The 20,011-nt window shown below is 44.5% G+C and overlaps 1 protein-coding gene across 1 annotated transcript in view; it reads right to left on the reverse strand.

Moving 5' to 3' along the window:
- LOC126092623 (protein FAM151B) overlaps window positions 1–18,482 on the reverse strand; it is a 406,482-nt gene extending 388,000 nt beyond the window's left edge. Inside the window, exon 1 of the mRNA XM_049908339.1 lies at window positions 18,317–18,482. Within this exon, the coding sequence (XP_049764296.1) occupies window positions 18,317–18,392 (76 nt within the window). The 5' untranslated portion in view covers window positions 18,393–18,482. The remainder of the gene's footprint in view (window positions 1–18,316) is intronic.
- Between the last annotated feature and the right edge of the window lie 1,529 nt (window positions 18,483–20,011).

A 20,011-nucleotide genomic window follows, 5' to 3' on the forward strand; every position in this document is an offset into this window, starting at 1 on the left:
CCAATCACACAATTGGTCTGATAGTCCATATGCTCTTACTTTGTTCAATAAACGACTGTGGGGAACTGCCCTCTGGGCAGTTGATGCGAGCAACAGGACAGAGAGCCTGCTAGCGGAGAACATAAGAACTACTTGCAACAACCTGCTCACAAGAGAACGTACGATTTGTCTCGGAACTCGCCCGCTCAACGCTCACCCCACCGTTCTTGACTCTAGCCAGAGCGTTGAGCAAAGCAACTCAGGTGTCACTCCGGTCCCTGCGGTCTTAGCTCACGCAGTAATACAGCTCGCGGCTCGACCTGCTCGACTCAGCGCTTCTGCATCGGAGTTCGTCTCTACTGGATATTGTTCTTCGTAGTAATACCGCTATGTATATTACATTATTATGTTATGTATACATCATTTGTTTTTATTTTATTTTTATTTGTTTAAACTGATCAGATTAGGTTCCTGACGACTCCTCTTACTACAGGATTTTTATTATGGACACTCGAATTTACACTTTAATTACAAGCGAACTGATAAACATATCGCAAAATGTGATACACCTATATTTTCCTTGTTTTATTCTGCGTAAGGCTATACTTTAGTCTTAGTCAAATTTATATTTTTTTTCTTATTCTGCTACGGATTTTGCGATTTTAGGCGTTTTCGGAAGGAAACATTCACTTTAAAAATATATGGCTTGCGATGTATTTGTACGAGGTTAATGAAATTTTAATACATTATAGCCAAATATATTGTTAATGTAAATCTCAAGTTACAACATTTTCCGATCACCCAAAAAACCACGATAGTGCAAAATAAATCAATAATCAAAAACTTTGTCATATTGTGGAAATTTCAATAAACAATACAAAATTCTTACTCATTATCTATGTTACTTCACAATAGGATCAAATAAGATCGAAATACAGGTATAGTACTGGAATAAACCAAGTTTAAAGGGCAATGTGCCTTCCATTTATTTTCTATTGTGAATGAGTGGTGAGTCATGAAAAAGAGCTAGTTCATTTCAGGGAGTGAACAGTTCTGATCCAATCTCTGAAAAGAACAGTTTCGCCCATCTCTAGTACTTGTGCCATGCAACTGACTTGGAGTGACTGCATGAGAGTGCGCGAGCACACACGCACACACACACACACACACACACACAGACACGAGCGCGCTGATTAACCTGCAGCCGGACGGCCCATTTCCCCATTCATGTCGGCGCTTGTCACTGCTACATCCAGCGCGATTCAGATGAGGTGGAGTGGCGCGCGTGGAAGTGCGTAGCCGCGACATCCCCTTTAAGCCGGGGGGGGCGGGGAAACTTCTGGAACGCGCATCGGCGGCTGGCGCCAGCCGCCGCTTGCGGCTAAACGTCTCCCGCGTGCCTGTTAAGGTCTCTGGGTGTTTTCTAAACAGACGCATGTACGCAGAAGGTCCCACAACAAACTTACGCTGCTCAGCGCATTCTATACACGCTAGGTGATCACGGTTGTACACTAGTAGCACAGCCTGGCCAACACCCAGTAGCAGGCTTCCCGCCTAATGCCTTCCAGATGCAACAAAAATTTGCTTTTCAATATTTCCTACAGTTACTGACAGAGTCCAAACGTTTAAAATGCCCTCATAAGCTACTCATTTAAAGCCATAATCCTGTGTTACAGCCTCAAAACAATCTACATCTACATCCACACCTACATGATTACTCTGCAACTGGCAGAAAAAGAGCCTTTCATAAGATCTGGAACAAACAGAATAGTTTTGTATTTACTTTGAGAAATAACAGATAAACAATTAAACGTATTGTGTTTGTTATTCCAACAGGCAGAATGATATTCTCAGAGCAATAAATTGAACATTTTACTTCATTTAACGACTCACAAAACACAAATAATTTCATATTTTTGTGAAATAACGTAGATTTGCATTCGCAAAAGTTTTGGGACAAAGTGCAGAAATAAACCAAAAACTAGGAAATAATGAGGAATTAGAACTTCGTACTGTTACCGCGACCTTGTAACACTTGGATCAGCCGTTTTGGCATACTTTGTACAAGCTTCTGTCAGTACGAAATACTTACATTTTCCCATTCTTCTTGCAATCATCTCCTGATGGCTTGTTGTATGGGGACTCCTAGAATACTTCCTTCTAACGCATTCCATAAATTCTCTATGGGGTTCATGTCCGGACTTTGTGGAGGGGGACTGACAACTTTTGGACAGTTGTACAGGAGCCTCAACCGTACAATATAGGCGGTATGTCTGGGGTAATTGTCCTGATAAAATTTGAAACAGTCTCTAATCCCCATATTTTCTGCGCTCTTCTTCAAACTGCTCTTTAGAATCTGCATGTATACATTTTTATCCATTGTTTCGTCAATGAAGACCGACTCACCCACTCCTTGGGCCGACATACAACCCGAAATCATAACATGGCCGGTGCCATATTTCACTGTAGCTTACATGTTTTTTTTTTCTTCCCGTTCTTTATTGGGCTGCTGTCAGACCGTTATTTGTCCATCCGATCCTGATATCTTAAATTTTGATTCTTCTGAAACAATTACTTGATTCCACCACTTGTTTGTATGTTCCCTTGCGAATAGCAGCCTCTTCTTCCTATTGGCGGGACTGATGTAAGCCTTTCTTCTAGCAGTTCTCCCATGGTAATTTTCTCTGTACAGTACTCGTCTGATTGTGCTAGGACTGGCCTTCTTCCCAAACTCTTCCTCAGCCTCAATGGCAATTCGTGTAGCTGTGATTCGTGGATCTTTCTTCACCTTTTGTGCTATTGGTCTCTCTTCTCTCCTCAAAAATTTTCTGTTGCAGATTTTCTGTCCTGTCTTCATATTTATATCGACGGACGATGTTCCCTACAGTACTTTTCTTCATATTCAGTAACGTTGCTATTTCTCGGCATGTTCTTCCCTTTTCGTGGTGGGATGTTACTAACTGCCTCTGTTCAAAAGTGCTGTTTTCACCTCTACGTACCATTGTATAAAACCACACTTGTGTTTCCTTTGAGCTCTCGACAGGTAACGACTGACATCGCAGGAAGTATCGAATAACAGAGACATGCACACTGACACAGTTGCCAACATTTGTCCCAAAACTTTTGAAGTGCAGAGTTTCATATCTCGCAGTAAGAAATGGGTCTTGTTCTGTTGTAAACAAGCAAACATACGTGATTGCAGTTTTCATCGCCCGTAATTACACATACAACTTGCAGACGTACATCCTTATTTATGTATTAACCATCATAAATTCTTTCATGCCCAGACATACTGTGCACAGTGTTTGACCCAAAACTTACGAGAGGCACTGTATATACCTGGCAACGGTTTCATCGAACACGTTCAATCTACTTTTCTGCCGTTCCACTCTCGAATAGCGCGTGGGAAAAAGGAACACTTGAATCTTCCGTGCGAACTATGTACATGAGCGCCAACAAACTATTTTCGCGTTCGCAGGAGAGAGTTGATGACTGAAATTTCATGAGAGGGTCCGGCCGCAACGGAAATCGTCTTTATTTTAATGATTGCCACCCCAATTCGCGTGTCATATCCGTGACGCTCACCCCTATTTCGAGATAACGCCTAAAGAGCTGCCCTTCTTTGAACTTCATCGATGTTCTCCGTCAGCCTTATCTGAGGCGGATGCCACACAGCGCAGCAATACTCCAGAAGAGGACGGACATGTGTAATGTGAGCAGTCTGTTTAGCAGACCTGTCACATTTTCTAAGCGTTCTGCCAATAAGTCGTAGTCTTTGGTTTGCTTTCCCTACAATATTATCTATGTGACTGCTCCAATTTAAGTTTCTCGTAACTCTAATTCCTAACAAGGGAACCTCCCCATCGCGCACCCCCCTCAGATTTAGTTATAAGTTGGCACAGTACATAGGCCTTGAAAAACTGAACACGGATCAATCGAGAAAACAGGAAGAAGTTGTGTGGAACTATGAAAAAATAAGCAAAATATACAAACTGAGTAGTCCATGCGTAACATAGGCACCATCAAGGTTGGTGTGAGCTCAGGAGCGCCGTGGTCCCGTGGTTAGCGTGAGCAGCTGCGGAGCAAAAGGTCCTTGGTTCAAGTCATCCCTCGAGTAAAAAGTTTACTTTCTTTATTTTCGCAAAGTTATGATCTGTCCGTTCGTTCATTGACGTCTCTGTTCACTGTAATAAGTTTAGTGTCTGTGTTTTGCGACCGCACCGCAAAACCGTGCGATTAGTAGACGAAGGACGTGTCTCTCCAGTGGGAACCGAAAACATTTGATCGCAAGGTCACAGGTCAACCGATTCCTCCACAGGAAAACACGTCTGATATATTCTATACGACACTGGTGACGGCATGCGCGTCACATGACAGGAATATGTTGTCGACCCACCTAACTTGTACGCTTGGCGAATAGGTAAAAAGATTCTTCTACCTTGCCCGATTTAGGTTTTCTCGTGGATGTGATAATCACTCCCAAAAAAGTGATGAAAACGTAAGAGTTTGTCACATAAACTGCAACAAATGAATGCAACAGTTTCACAGTCGCACAGTTTTCCCTGTGCTCTGTCAAAACATATGTTTTTAACGTTTTCAAATTTTTCCGTGTGTAGACCGTCAAATCCTGCATATGCCCAAGCAAATGTGAACATGTCCTGGAATTTTGGAGAGCGAAGATGATTATGTGTGAGTGCCTGAACTTTTATAATTGTCTGAAAGTAAAAAATTAAACTTTTTGCTCGAGGGAAGACTTGAACCAAGTACCTCTCATTCCGCATCTGCTCACGCTAACCACGAGACCACGGCGCTCTTTAGCTCAAAATTGCCTTGATATTGCTTATTTTGCGGATGGACTACTCAGTTTGTAAATTTTTCTTATTTTTTTCATAGTTCCACACAACTTCTTCCTGTTTTCTCGATTGATCTGTGTTCAGTTTTTCAAGGCCTATCCACTGTGCCAACTTATAACTAAATCTGAGGGGGGTGCGATGGGGAGGTTCCCTTGTAAGTATTTAGTTGAATTCACAGCCCTCAGATCTCAGTCATTTATCGTGCAACCGAAATTTAGCGGATTCATTTTAATACGCATATGGTTGACTTCACACTTTTCATTACTTACACTGAAGTGCCACTTTTCGCACCATTGAGATGTCTAAATCGTTTTCCAATTGGTTTTGATCATACGATGACTTAACAAGACGGTAAATGGCAGCATCATCTGCAAAAAATATAAGAGGGCTGCTCAGGTTGTCTCCTAACTGCTTACGTAGTTCCCAACAGGGGAACTGTAACATTTCCTTGGGGAACGCCAGATATTACTTCCGTTTTTCTCGATGACTGTTCGTCAGTTACTGCAAACTGCGACCTTTCTGACAGGATATCAGGAATCCAGCCGCACAACTGAGACGATACTCCGCAGACACGAAATTTGATTCGCAGTCGACTGTGAGGAACACTATCGAAGGCCTTCTGGAAATCTAAAAATATGGAGTCACTCTCACATCCCCGTCGGTACTATTCATTAATACAAGTCAACTATTACGGTTAAAAACTGTGTTCATGTCTTTAGGCGCACAAATTTATCCAGACTGGATTCACCCAGTATTTGAAAATGAGAGCATTTTGCGAATTTCATATGTAAGTTCAAACGTTTACGAACCTTTTCCTCGCTGGCACCTCCTAGTAAATGATGAAAGGAAACAAGTTTATCACTTACTGCATTTTGCTATTCGTGCAATAAAACTGCAGCATCAGGCATGACGTTTTAATTTATGATCTATTCTCGGCTGACTCTATTCGCAATACATTTTGCAGACAGTATCCACTTATACAACCAATGTACCTGCAAAACTATATTAACATACGACACACAGTTGAGATATGAGATCATGAACACTGGTGTGAGTGAAAAACTAGTTTTTGCTTAAAACGGAGCGCTAATTGCCCAAACTATACTCATCCATTGTGTAATATCGACAGTACTTCGCGGATTATAATAAACGTTAAACAGAATTTCAAATATTTTCTAATCTTTTTCTCACTTACTTGCTTAAAGTCCAGTATTTAGTACATTAACTCGGTTGTAACATTTATCAGACGTTTCAAGCTGTTGTATACATGGAAGCTCGAATCTTTACAGAATCATGGCCGTTGTGTTTACTGTTTCTAGATTCCTTCAATAACAATAGTGCAAGCAGCCAATCTCTTACCAAAGTCCTAATGATATTCTTTGGGGATAATGACGATTAAAAACGTCGAGAAAAAAACAGCTTAACGGATTTTGACACTTTACATTACATTTTATATGTCTTCACAGGATTGCTTTCTTTCTCTCCCCCCCCCCCCCCCTCCCCTGTCAGTCTTATGACTGGTTTGATGCGATCCGCCACGGATTCCTCTCCTGTGCCAACCTCTTAACCTCAGAGTAGCACTTGCAACCCACGTCCTCAATTATTTGCTGGATTTATTCCAATCTGTCTTCCTTTACAATTTTTGTCCTCTACATCTCTCTAGTACCATGGACGTTAATCCCTTATGTCTTCATAGATGTCCTACCGTCATGTCCCTTCTTCTTGTCAGTGTTTTCCACATTTTCCTTTCCTCTCCGATTCTGCGCAAAGCCTCCTCATAGCTTACCTTATCAATCCACCCAATTTTCAACATTCGTCTGCAGCACCACGTCTCAAATGCTTCGATTCTCTTCTGTTCCGGTTTTCCCACAGTCCATGTTTCACTACCAAACAATGCTGTGCTCCAAACGTACATTTTCAGAAATTTTTTCCTCAAATTAAGGACTATGTCTGATACTATTAGACTTCTCTTGGCCAGATATGCCCTTTTGCTAGTGCTAGTCTGCTTTTGATGTGCTCTTTGCTCCGTCTGTCATTGGTTATTTTGCTGCCTATGTAGCAGAATTCATTAACATCTACTTCATGACCATCAGTCCTCTTGTTACGGTTTTCGCTGTCCTCATTTCTGCTACATCTCATTACTTTCGTCTTTCTTCGATTTGCTCTCAGTCCATAGTCTGTGTTCATGGCTCTGAGCACTATGGGACTCAACATCTTAGGTCATAAGTCCCCTAGAACTTAGAGCTACTTAAACCTAACTAACCTAAGGACATCACACACACCCATGCCCGAGGCAGGATTCGAACCTGCGACCGTAGCAGTCCCGCGGTTCCGGACTGCAGCGCCAGAACCGCTAGACCACCGCGGCCGGCCTGTGTTCATTAGACTGTTCATATCATTCAGCAGATCCTGTAGTTCTTCCTCACTTTCACTCAGGGAAAGCAATGTCATCAACGCATCGTATCATTGATATCCTTTCACCTTGAATTTTGATTCCATCTTTCCTTTATTTGCATCATTGCTTCTTCGAAGTGCAGACTGAACGGTAGAGGCCTTACACACTTTTTAATCCGCGCGCTTCGTCCTTGTTCGTCCACTCTTATTATTCCCTCTGGGCCCTTGTACATGTTGTATATTACCGGTCTCTCCCTACAGCTTACCCCTTTTTTCCTCATACGTTCGAACATATTTCACTATTTGACATTGTCGAACGCTTTTTCCAGGTCGACAGATCTCATGAACGTGTCTTCATTTTTCTTTACACTTGCTTCCATTATCATACGCAATCAGAATTGCCTCTCTGATGCCTTTACCTTTTTTAAAGAAAACCTGAGAGTCATAAACACATCTTCAGTTTTCTTTTCCGTTCTTCTGTATACTATTCCCGTCAGGAACTTGGATACATGACTGTTAATTTGATTGCGCGATAAATCTCGCAGTTGTCAGCTCTTCAAGAAATGGTTCAAATGGCTCTGAGCACTATGGGACTTAACATCTGTGGTCATCAGTCCCCTAGAACTTAGAACTACTTAAACCTAACTAACCTAAGGACATCACACACATCCATGCCCGAGGCAGGATTCGAACCTGCGACCGTAGCAGTCGCGCGGTTCCGGACTGCGCGCCTAGAACCGCTAGACCACCGCAGCCGGCGTAGCTCTTCCAAACTTCAGAATTGTGTAGATGATATTTTTCCAAAAGTCAGATGGTATATCGCCAGACACGTACATTCTACACACCAACGTCAATAGTCATTTTGTTGTCACTCCCCCGCCCCCTCCCGAGCACGGGTTCCCGGTTTCGATTCCCGGCGGGGTCAGGGATTTTCACCTGCCTCGAGATGACTGGGTGTTTGTGTTGTCCTCATCATTTCATCATCATCCAGGAAAGTGGCGAAATTGGACTGAGCAAAGGTTGGGAAATTGTACGGGCGCTGATAACCACGCAGTTGAGCGCCCCACAAAACCAAACATCATCATCATCCCCCGCCCCAATGATTTTAGAAATTCTGATGGAATGTTATCCAGCCCTTCTCTCGTATTTGATTATTTGATATTAAGTTTTCCGCATCACTTTTAAATTCCGACACTAATACTGGATCCGCTCTCAGTTCAAAATCTACTCCTGTCTCTTCTTTCATTACATCAGACGAATTTTCCCCCTCATAGAGACTTTCAATGTATGCTCTCTGCTCTGCATTTAAAAGTGGAATTCCCGTTACACACTTAATGTTGCCATCCTTGCTTTTAAATTCACCGAAGATTGTTTTGACTTTTCTATATGCTTATTCAGTCCTTATGATAATCATTTCTTTTTCTACATCTCCACAATCTTCATTCAGCCATTTCGTTTTAGCTTCCCTGCACTTCCTATTTATTTCATTCCTCAGCGACTTGTATTTCTGTGTTCCTGAATTTCCCTGAACATTTTTGTGCTTCATTCTTTCATCGATCAACTGAAGTATTTCTCCTGTTACCCATAGTTTCTTTGCAGTTATCTTCTTTGTACCTGTGTTTTTCTTTCCATCTTCTGTGATTGCTCCTTTTTAGAGATGTGCATTTCTCTTCAAGTGTACTGCCTACTGAGCTATTCTTTCTTGCTGTTCTATAGCCTTAGAGAACTTCAAGCGTATCTCATCGTTCCTTAGTACTGCCATATTCCATTTCTTTGCGCATTGATGCTTTCTGACTAATCTCTTAAACTTCAGACTACTGTTCATCAATACTACATTGTGATCTAAGTCTGTATCTGCTCCGGGGTACGCCTTACAATCGAGTACCTGGTTTCGGAATCTCTGTCTGGCCATGATGTAACTTAACCGAAATCTTCCTGTATCTCTCGGCCTTTTCCAAGTGACCTCCCGCTCATGTGATTCTTGAACTTAGCATTCGCTATTACTAGTTGAAATTTATTACAGAACTCAATTAGTCTTTCTCCACTTTCATTCCTAGTACCAAACCGATTTCTCCCGATTGATACGATACCCGTATTGGGTAAAATTATGCTCTGAATATTTTTGGGCCGATCGTCAAATACACTGTTTGCCCTAGGAGAAATTTCGTGATCTTTCTGTAAAAAAGGTTACATAGATACCTTCTCCATTATTATCGAATAGTCCATACTCCTCAACATCCACGTAACTTCCATCACCGAGGAAAAAAAATTAGGGCAGAATATAGAGACACGTCCGTTATATTACATACCGGTACACTTACGGAACTTTTACCATTGAGATAAAAAAAAGAATCTGATGACAATGCTTATGAATGTATAGCATGTCACAGCACTGGTCACCAAGAGATGTTTCCTAGTTTGCAGCCCAGTTAATGTTTACACATAGTGTGCCATATTTTTGAATACGTCGTCGCTGGTTGTAAAACAACAGAATCATTTCGTAACCAGTTGTTGATGGGAATACTACTTTAAAATAAGTCTAAGTCTCCGAGGAACATCGAGAACAATAGATCTAAATCTTAGTTTACTAGCATTTTATTGTATTTCTTGTGAATTACAGTTGTCAATTTTCCACGACATTGTCCAACTCTGTTCTCCAGTAGGGTCGAGTGCAGATCTCGGTTATCGGTTGTTTTGCACTAGTATATGGTATATGCGTGCCATACGCCTGAAGCTAAGTAAGCTGTCGAAGTAACGTGGAAAAGTAACTACACTGACTCGCCGCAAAACTCTAAGATTCGAATATTCTCAATTCCCCGTGGTTTCATATTTGGGAATAGCAGTTCCCAGTCAAGCAACCATGAAAGAAGTGTTCTTAACGCAATTCATTTGTTCCAAAAGAGTTCCCATAATACCAGTGTCGACTGAGCATGAAAATTCTATCCATCGTGCCTCGTGTACAATTGCGGTGAATGTCTTTTTATATTATGCCTAGTTTTTATCATTTTTCTCTCAGTTCTGTGGATGCCCCAGTGACCAGTAGACTGGTTAAGAAAAGTTCATAGAGGAGTCTGATGTCGCGAAGATTCTTCTGAGGCGAAGGGAAATTAGCAAGCATCAGCTGAAATAGAGCAGTGGCGAGAATTTGGACACACCTTCCGGAGGACCGGGTTCATTTCCCTGTACGGTCATCCAGATTTAGGTGTTGCCTAATTTCTCCTAAATCGCTCAAGCCGAAATGCTAGAATGGATTCCTTGAAACGGCCAGAGCCAATTTTCTTGCCCAATACGGGCTTGCGTTCTGTCTCTAAAAACCTCATCGTCGACAGACGTAACAACATAAACTTCCTTCTTTCCAATACAGGTCTACCAATATGTTATCTTAGGAAGACAAGAATTATGCGCCGTTACTCATGTAACCCGAATGAAGGCTTCAAATGGCGCACACGTACCCTTCCCAAGAACTGTAGTAGGTACAGCAGTCCCCGTGTGCACCAGTGACAGAAAAACTTTTGTTTATATGCCCACGTACTGTCATTTATTACAAAGACTGTCGCAAGGAACGAAGATAAAAGACAGCTTGTGAACAACATGCTTTCCATACGCATATACGTTCGAATTTCGAACCTAGGATCATTATTGAGAAGTAGCTATCTAAGAATGAAATACATCCTGTAAAAGATACCATAGATTTAGGTCTTACACAACGTACATTACTTGTGACGCAAGATATTGTGCATCGATGATCAGGAAAATAGCGTGAAAAACATCCAATGTTCCTCGATAAAGCCGTCTGAAGGACAAGGACGAATAGCCAGCATTTCTGGGAAATGTCGGGAAGACTTCCAGCACATACGCTGGCGCACCCAGCAATCGTGGCCCTGCCACAACGCCCCATTCAGTGAACCGTTCTCCAGACAATGGGCGCTATCGTCGATCGACTAATAGTCTTGGTCGTTGCAGGATTTTATAGCAGCAAAGCTTGTTGTAAGGCAACGGAAAGAATTCTTTCTGCGCTGAATCACTCGAACGAGAGTCGCAGCTTAGTTGCCATGTATACCATACGTCTGCCAGCCTTGTTTGTTCAACGTTCTGCCTCCAATTCCACGTGGAAAACCTTAATTTTACATCCGGTTGGAAAATGATGATATCGTACAAGTAAAATGGTGCAAAACGTAAGCATGCTGATGCAGAACACCAGCTTCTCATTCTTGCAAGGAAGGAGTATTACCGTTTAACATGCCATCGACGAGGCTGTTAAAGGCATCGCTGAGAAGGTGGGAAATAATTTGGGGAGCGTGACATACAACTTACACATGATCAGGAACCATTGCCGAACGCAGAAGGTGATCCGCAGACTATGGTATGAACAGAAATACTTGCAAACTCAAACGGCTGGCTGTCCAAAAATAAACCTTAATGAGTTGGAGTTGGTTACAGAAGCGGCGATTTTGCATACTAAACCACTGTCACATCATACTTCTAGTAGGTATGCCATACACTGAAGCGTAGAGACCTGCCTCATCATTTAAAATAGATTAATATGACTGTTACACTGTTATTTGAGACTGTTACGCTTTCTGCTGCCTTTTGTCAATGGATTTCTCCGAACTCCGCATGAAAGCACCGATTTAAAGACGATCTGGATAGCGTGCTTTTGAAGTTAAGTAACGTTTTTAATTTATAATGTATCTTCGGAGCCTTCGCGTCTGTGTTGCAAATTATATTGTTGAGTAATTCGCAACTATTCACAAAAACTTTGGAAAAAACTATCCGTTTTTTCGCCATAACTTATTTCAGAACCGAGCTAATTGTGGGTGCAGGTTTCAAACTAGATATGGTGGGGAAATAGGGGAAGGTTTGGGGGAACCTAATCCCCGAAACCTTCCCCTATTTCCCAACGAGAAACAAAAAGGGGAAGGGGAGCCGCGTGGAGTGGCCGTTCGGTTTGAGGGATCATGTCACGACCTGCGCCGTCTCTCCTGCCGGAGGTTCGAGTCCTCCTTCGCGCATGGGTGTGTGTGTCGTTCTTAGCATAAGTTAGTTAATGTAGTGTGTGTTGCTAGGGACCGATGACCTCAGCAGTTTGGTCCCTTAGGAATTCACACACATTTGGGGAAGGGGACCCCCAATGTGTTTGTGGATGGTTGCTGGTCCTACCACAACGTGTAGCTTCGTATCTGGGCAGAAACGCGTTATGTCACACCTGAAATATTTACCTAAGTTAAATGAGTAATATAAACTTCTTGAGAGGACAACTTTACATGTCGGACATGTTTAAGAAATGTGTCACGTACTCATATTCCGACGTGAGCTAGTTCTGGTCACACCTTGAAGAAAAGTTCCGATAATAATGTGTCCGGAAACCAATACCCGTCGAGATATGAGGTGCTGACGATCAGCATTTTATTTACGGGTACTACGATTAGCAGTTCACAGCCTATATTTTGTTTGCACACAAGATAACCGCAATAGCCACGTGTGGGCAGATGCAAGTCCTTGAGCAGTCATGGTGGAGAGCCATCGATATCAGAGTATGGGCAGGAAATGTCGGTGACAGACTCATAGGACCGTACACTTCACCAAACAGACGAACAAGTGTTTTGTATCAGCGATTTCTGCGCGATGAATTACCAGCGATAACTGGAGAGCGGTACCCTTGCAGAAAGACAACAAATGTAGTTGATGCACGACGGAGCACAATCCAGTTTTTTACGGATCGTGCAACATCTCCTGTCCCATCGCTTCATGGGCGGCGGATTGGTCGACGAGATACGGTAGCGCGGCCTCCCCGTCTGCCAGACCTCACTCCGTTGGCTATGAGGTCATTTAGAGGCGTTGGTGCGTGCCCAACCCGTCGTCAAAATGCAAACTTTGCAAGAGCGGGTGGTCAACGCACGTGACGCAGTCCGAATGGAGCGGGGTTACTTGAAAGAGTGCGTGGTTCACTGCGAAGAAGAACGGAAGGGCGTGTCAGCATACTACTTGTGCGTAACAGACAGATGGAGAAGGGATGGCAGAGAGGTCCATTCCTCGACAGGTATCGGTTTCCAGACCTATCCTTATAAGAACTTATCCTCTAGCTCTGATCAATACCACCTAGAGCGCGCCAACCCCTGCCCCCCCCCCCCCCCCACTCTAGCTCTTCGGGAAAGGAAAAAATATAGTGTAGTCAGCTGTTTTTCTTTCAAGAAAACGACTGAAAAATCCCCTTCTTGCAGCGGTCTCTAGAAGAGCGTAGCGTTCCTAAGGATTGGAAAAGGGCACAGGTCATCCCCGTTTTCAAGAAGGGACGTCGAACAGATGTGCAGAACTATAGACCTATATCTCTAACGTCCATCAGTTGTATAATTTTGAAACACGTATTATGTTCGAGTATAATGACTTTTCTGGCGACTAGAAATCTACTCTGTAGGAATCAGCATGGGTTTAGAAAAAGACGATCGTGTGAAACCCAGCTCGGCTATTCGTCCACAAGACTCAGAGGGCCATAGACACGGGTTCCCAGGTAGATGCGGTGTTTCTTGACTTCCGCAAGGCGTTCGATGCAGTTCCCCACAGTCGTTTAATCAACAAAGTAAGAGCATATGGACTATCAGACCAATTGTGTGATTTAGGTCTTTCGTGATTTCCTTAAATCGCTCCAGGCAAATGCCGGGATGGTTCCTTTCGAAGGGCACGGCCGACTTCCTTCCCCGTCCTTCCCTAATCCGATGAGACCGATGACCTCGCTGTCTGGTCTCCTTCCCCAAAACAACCCAACCAATTGTGTGATTGGATTGAAGAGTTCCTAGACAACAGAACGCAGCATGTCATTCTCAATGGAGAGAAAGTCTTCTGAAGTAAGAGTGATTTCAGGTGTGCCGCAAGGGAGTGTCGTAGGACCTTTGCTATTCACAGTATACATAAATGACCTTGTGGATAACATCGGAAGTTCACTGAGGCTTTTTGCGGATGATACTGTGGTATATCGAGAGGTTGTAATAATGGAAAATTGTACTGAAATGCAGGAGGATCTGCAGCGAATTGACGCATGGTGCAGGGAATGGCAACTGAATCTCAATGTAGACAGGTGTAATGTGCTGCGAATACATAGAAAGAAAGGTTCCTTATCATTTAGCTACAATATAGGAGGTGAGCAACTGGAAGCAGTTAATTCCATAAATTATCTGGGAGTAGCCATTAGGAGTGATTTAAAATGGAATGATCATATAAAGTTGGCTCGTCGGTAAATCAGATGCCAGACTAGGATTCATTGCAAGAATCCTAAGGAAATGCAATCCGAAAACAAAGGAAGTAGGTTACAGTACACTTGTTCGCCCACTGCTTGAATATTGCTCACCAGTGTGGGATCCGTATCAGATAGGGTTGATAGAAGAGATAGAGAAGATCCAACGGAGAACAGCGCGCTTCGTTACAGGATCATTTAGTAATCGCGAAAGCGTTACGGAGATTATCTATCATCTCCAGTGGAAGACTGTGCAGGGGAGAGACGCTCAGTAGCTCGGTACGGGATTCTGTTGAAGTTTCGAGAACGTGCCTTCACCGAGGAGTCACGCAGTATATTGCTCCCTCCTAGGTATATCTCGCGAAGAGACCATGAGGATAAAATCAGAGATATTAGAGGCCACACAGAAGCATACCTACAATCTTTCTTTCCACGAACAATACGAGGCTGGAAGAGGAGGGAGAACCGATAGAGGTACTCAAGGTACCACCCGCCACACACCGTCAGGTGGCTTGCGGAGTATGGATGTAGATGTAGATGACACTGGATCTTTTTAATGACTTTTTACGAGTCACCATTCGCCCTCGAAACTGTGAAAAATACTTCAGGCCCCCAGGCCTTCCCCCCACCCCACCCCCTTTCTCTACAAGCTTTGGTATAGGCATCCTTGGTTGTAGCGTACTTCGAGTACCACTATTATTTATTCCCTACCTAGTTTCTATCACGAATCGTCTGCCGCAAGAGAGGCTGTCGTTGAACCTTCATACGATCTGGAAAACGTCTGATCTAATATTCATCCAGATTTATATGTGGACAATGTAACGTACTGTGCAAAAACAGGAAAATAAATCCACTGCCGTACGACTATACTATTCGTGACAAATCACTGGAATCAGTAACTACCGTTGGAGGAACTATTTGGAGCGACTTAAAGCGGAATGAACATATAAAACAAACTGTTGAAAAATTAAAAAAATGGTTCAAATGGCTCTGAGCACTATGGGACTTAACATCTGTGGTCATCAGTCCCCTAGAACTTAGAACTACGTAAACCTAACTAACCTAATGACATCACAGACATCCATGCCCGAGGCAGGATTCGAACCTGCGACCGTAGTAGTCGCGCGGTTCCGGACTGAGCGCCTGAACCGCTAGACCACCGCGGCCGGCGTTGAAAAATTAAGTCCGAGGCTAGGACTCTGTGAAAGAATCTTAAGGAAGTGGAACTCACCCACGAATACGAGATTTACGAAACACTTCAGTATTATTCATCATTCTGCTTGGACTGTAGGAAAGAAGATGTGACAGAGAGCGGCGCGTTTCGTCAGAGGCGAGAGCGTTGCGGGGATGCTCCACAAAATCCAGTGGCAGACGGTACAAGAGAGGCGCTGTGCTCTTGAAATACCGAGATACCGCGTTCTGGCAAGTGGCTGTCCAGCAATATAGTATTTCTTGCCGTGTACGTCTCGGGAAAGGAAAAGGGCGAGAGGGGAGAAGACAGTGGTAGCAGAAGTCACGGTGCGTGGTGAAGCTGACACTCAGTTTTCGAAAAATATACAGTGTTTTCGGAGTTCTTGACTGTTTTATGCTATAGTTCGCGGTACAAAATTTGATTATTTATGCAGAGTTTCTTGAAGAAAACGATAGTACTCGGGAAACTTTTGACATTCTGAAAACATTATTTGCCAGTTTTCGAAAAAGATAATGGTCGCAGTTCTGACCAGCTCCCCGAGAGTGGGCATTTTCCTTCTGCAGATAATAATCTATGAGGTAACTGGAATTACTGCTTTTTAAGTAGTGAAAGTGGAACTATACTAAACTCCGTTCGAGTAAGCCTCGAAGGCCCAACAGTACCGACCGACCGCCGCGTCATTCGCAGACCATAGGCGTCACTGACTGCTGACTTTTTTTTTTGTGGTTTTAGGGCGCAAAACTTCAATGGTCATTAGCGCCCAGACTACGTTAGGAATGCACCGCCAGGCACAAGTTTAAAACAGCAACTAAAAGGGAAAACGCTATAAAAGACAGACTGACAGGCATAAGATTAAAAAAAAAACAGCATAATCAAAGGTCCTTAGAGAGGTTGGTCAAGTTGATAAAATGAAGAACGCGAGCAGCTGCTCGTGGGTCATCCGCTAAAATGGCATCTAGACTACAGGGCAGGCCAAGATCAAGACGCAGTGTCTTAAAATCCGGGCAGGACGTTAAAATGTGGCGGACCGTCAGCAATTGCCCACATGGGCAGAACGGCGCCGGCGCAGCCGTCAGCAGATGGCGATGGCTGAACCGGCAGTGTCCAATTCGTAACCGGGGCAAAACGACCTCCTCCCGCCGAGAAGGGCGGGAGGAGGACGTCCAAGCCACGGGAAGGGGCATTGTCGTCTCCCGGCATTCGTCAGTGTGAGACCGGAGCCGCTGCTTCTCAGTAAAGTAGCTCCTCAGTTTGCCTAGCAACGACAGAGACCACCCCGCCTGCCAACATCGCTCGCCAGACACGGACGGTCACCCATCCGCGTGCTAGCCAAGCCCGACACGACTTGATTCGTCGGTCCAACGGAACCCGTTTTACCACAGCGGCAAGACCTTTGGTCTGACGTGAAAGCGGCTCCCGCCTCGTTGCAGTTATCTCATAAACTATTATCTGCACAAAACGTCACTGGAATTTTCGACAGCACTCTTGGAGTGGTATCGAGAACTGCCATCAGAACTCTTGTGTGTCTATTTTCTGTGTTACTCAGGATTGTAATTATAATTTTTTTCGCAAATTGTCAAAAAAATTTTACACCATTAAAATTTTCCCGAATACCGTTGTTTTCCTTTCGAAATTCTGCAGGGTTGTTCAAATTTTGTAGAGGGAACTCTAGAACTGTAGCGCGTCTATAAAGAAGTCTGAAATAAAAATGCATATTTCTGGTAAGTCGGATGCCAAATCCATATGACTTTCGGCCTGACAGCGAAGGGCACTCCGCCAGATCAGTGGCGGAGTATTAGTGTAGATGAAGCAATTTTGGATTGATTTTTCGTCGAACATAACTCTCTCGTAATTTTGACCGTAACCCTAGCAATATTTTCGTAATGTGTACACAGATCATACTTATAAAGATGTATATGTGTCTAAGAAGGGTCCTGAATTCAAAATATGAATATGACATTAGTTGCCAAAAATCACATTCACTACTAGGGCTTTAGTATTTGGCTTACGTTTTACTCAAAAATCCACAACAGTTACGGAATCTCGTATAAGAAATCATTAAAAATAGAAACTAATTTTTGGAAAATTTTAAAATACTAAGTACATGACTAGATTACAATGTTTTCAGAAGGTGAGCATAAAGTACACCCCATCCCCCGCCACAATAGTATTATTGCGAGGGGTAAGCCCGTCTTCCATTTTCTGTCATTAAACGTTGGATGAGCATCCCCCGGACTCTCGGATGCTCTCGCGGTCTGTCTTATCTATTAGCACTATTCGTTTAGGGTCCTAGCTGAACGGACACTGAATCTACGCAAAGGTGGTGGAAAACTGCACGCAGGAGGGAAAGATCTAAGCTCGTTTTCCGCTACGAGATGCAATTATAGTCTGCCACGAAGTTTCACTGCTGAACGCTCTACACTGCAGACGAGATTTCTTCGTGTATTTCTGGCTTACGTGCACTGCGTGGTAACTTGCAACTTTATTTAGAATAGTAATGGTGGAGTGAGGCCTGTAAATCGAGTGAAAAACGGCCGTAGAGTGACGGAGACGTCCATCCGCCTCGCCGGCCGGTGACCGCCGACTCGCGCCTGCCTGCAGGTGGGACCACACCCCGCCCCGTGCAGGGCAGCCAGCAGGTACGGGAGAGGAGCTCGGCTCTGTACTCACCGATGCTCAGGATTGCCGGCAGCGCTGCCAGCAGCAGCCACAGGCGCACGTCCGCCTTCGCCATGCCTCGCGCCATCGCCACTGGACCTGCAGCTGGTGCCTGCTCTGCTGCTATACGGGACCTACTGCTGCTGCTGCTAACCGCTGACAAGTCCGTCCCGCACTGGCTGCGCCGCCGCCTCCAGTACCGGCCAGGCCCGGCTATCGGGTCGCGCGGGGGCGGCGGGGGAGGGGGGGAGACCGGCCGGCAGGGTGACGCGGGAGAGGTGGGGGGTGCTGGGTGGCGGGCAGGCGCCACCCCTCTCCCCCCTCCCCCCCTCGTCACGCGGCGGTGGCGGCGTTGCCTTATCCTGCTGCTCTCCCTCGCGGCTGCGTCACGCCACAACCGTGGAGCAGCGCAACAATTGGCCGCTGAATAATCGAAGCATCTGTGCCGGGGCCGGGCAGATACAGCGGCAGGGGCGAGCGTGAATAACCCGCCAGCCGCACGCTGCCGCCCTGCACCACTCTCTACCGTCCCCCTACTGCCACTTCTCACCCCGGCAACGTATCTGCTCTGCACTGTCAACTACGGCAACGGCTGTACCACTACATCCAGGAAGGAAGCTCTTAGCGCTATTTCCGCCCGCACAAATGTACTTCAAGCTGTGAAAGATGGGGTACTGAACAGCACCTGAAATAAAACGTAGAGACAAGTATCCCTTCAATGCTTTTCCAATTCATGCTTTTCAATTGGGTAACAATTAATACCGAAAATTGACACGGTTGAATGTATACAATGATACAAATAAAAATGTGCTCTCAAATAAAGGTCCGCTACGGGCGTTGCACATGTAACTGCGAATATGTTATTACAAGCTGCAACTGACTTACGTATGAAATTTCCTCCTATATGCTCGTATGTGAAACATAAACGTCGCTGGCAGTCCGGCTCAAATGTAATCCGTGGCCAATATCACTAGTAAATACAATATTACACTGAAGAGCCTAAGAAACTGGTACACCTCCCTAATATCGTGTACAGCCCCCGCCAGCACGCGGAAGTGACGCCACACGACGTGGCGTGGACTCGACTAATATCTGAAGTAATGCTGGAGAAAACTGACACCATAAATCCTGCAGGGTGTCCATAAATTCGTAAGAGTACGAGGGGATGGAAATCTCTTCTGAACAGCTTGTTGCAAGGCTTCCCAGATATGCTCAATAATGTTCATGTCTGGGGAGTTTCGTGGCCAGCGGAAGTGTTTAAACTCAGAAGAGTTATGTGGAGCCACTCGCAGCAATTGTGCGCGTGTGGGGTGTTGCATTGTCCTGCTGGAATTGCCCAATGCCACAATGGACATGAATGGATGCAGGTGATATGACGGGATGCTTAAGTACGTGTCACTTTTCAGACGCGTATCTAGACGTATCTGGGGTCCCATATCACTCCAACTGCACACGACCCACCCCATTATAGAGCCTCCACTGTCCTCAACAGTCCCCTGCTGACATGCAGGGTCCACGGATTCATGAAATTGTCTCTTTACCCGTACACATCCATCCGCTAGATAAAATCTGAAACGAGACTTATCCGACCAGGTAACATGTTTCCAATCATCAACAGTCCAGTGTCGGTGTTGACGACCCCAGGCGAAGCGTAAAGTTTTGTATCGTGCAGTAATCAAGGAAACACGAGTGGACCTTCGGCTCTGA

The sequence above is a fragment of the Schistocerca cancellata genome, chromosome 7 (assembly GCF_023864275.1).
Source record: "Schistocerca cancellata isolate TAMUIC-IGC-003103 chromosome 7, iqSchCanc2.1, whole genome shotgun sequence".
Classification (NCBI taxonomy): domain Eukaryota; kingdom Metazoa; phylum Arthropoda; class Insecta; order Orthoptera; family Acrididae; genus Schistocerca; species Schistocerca cancellata.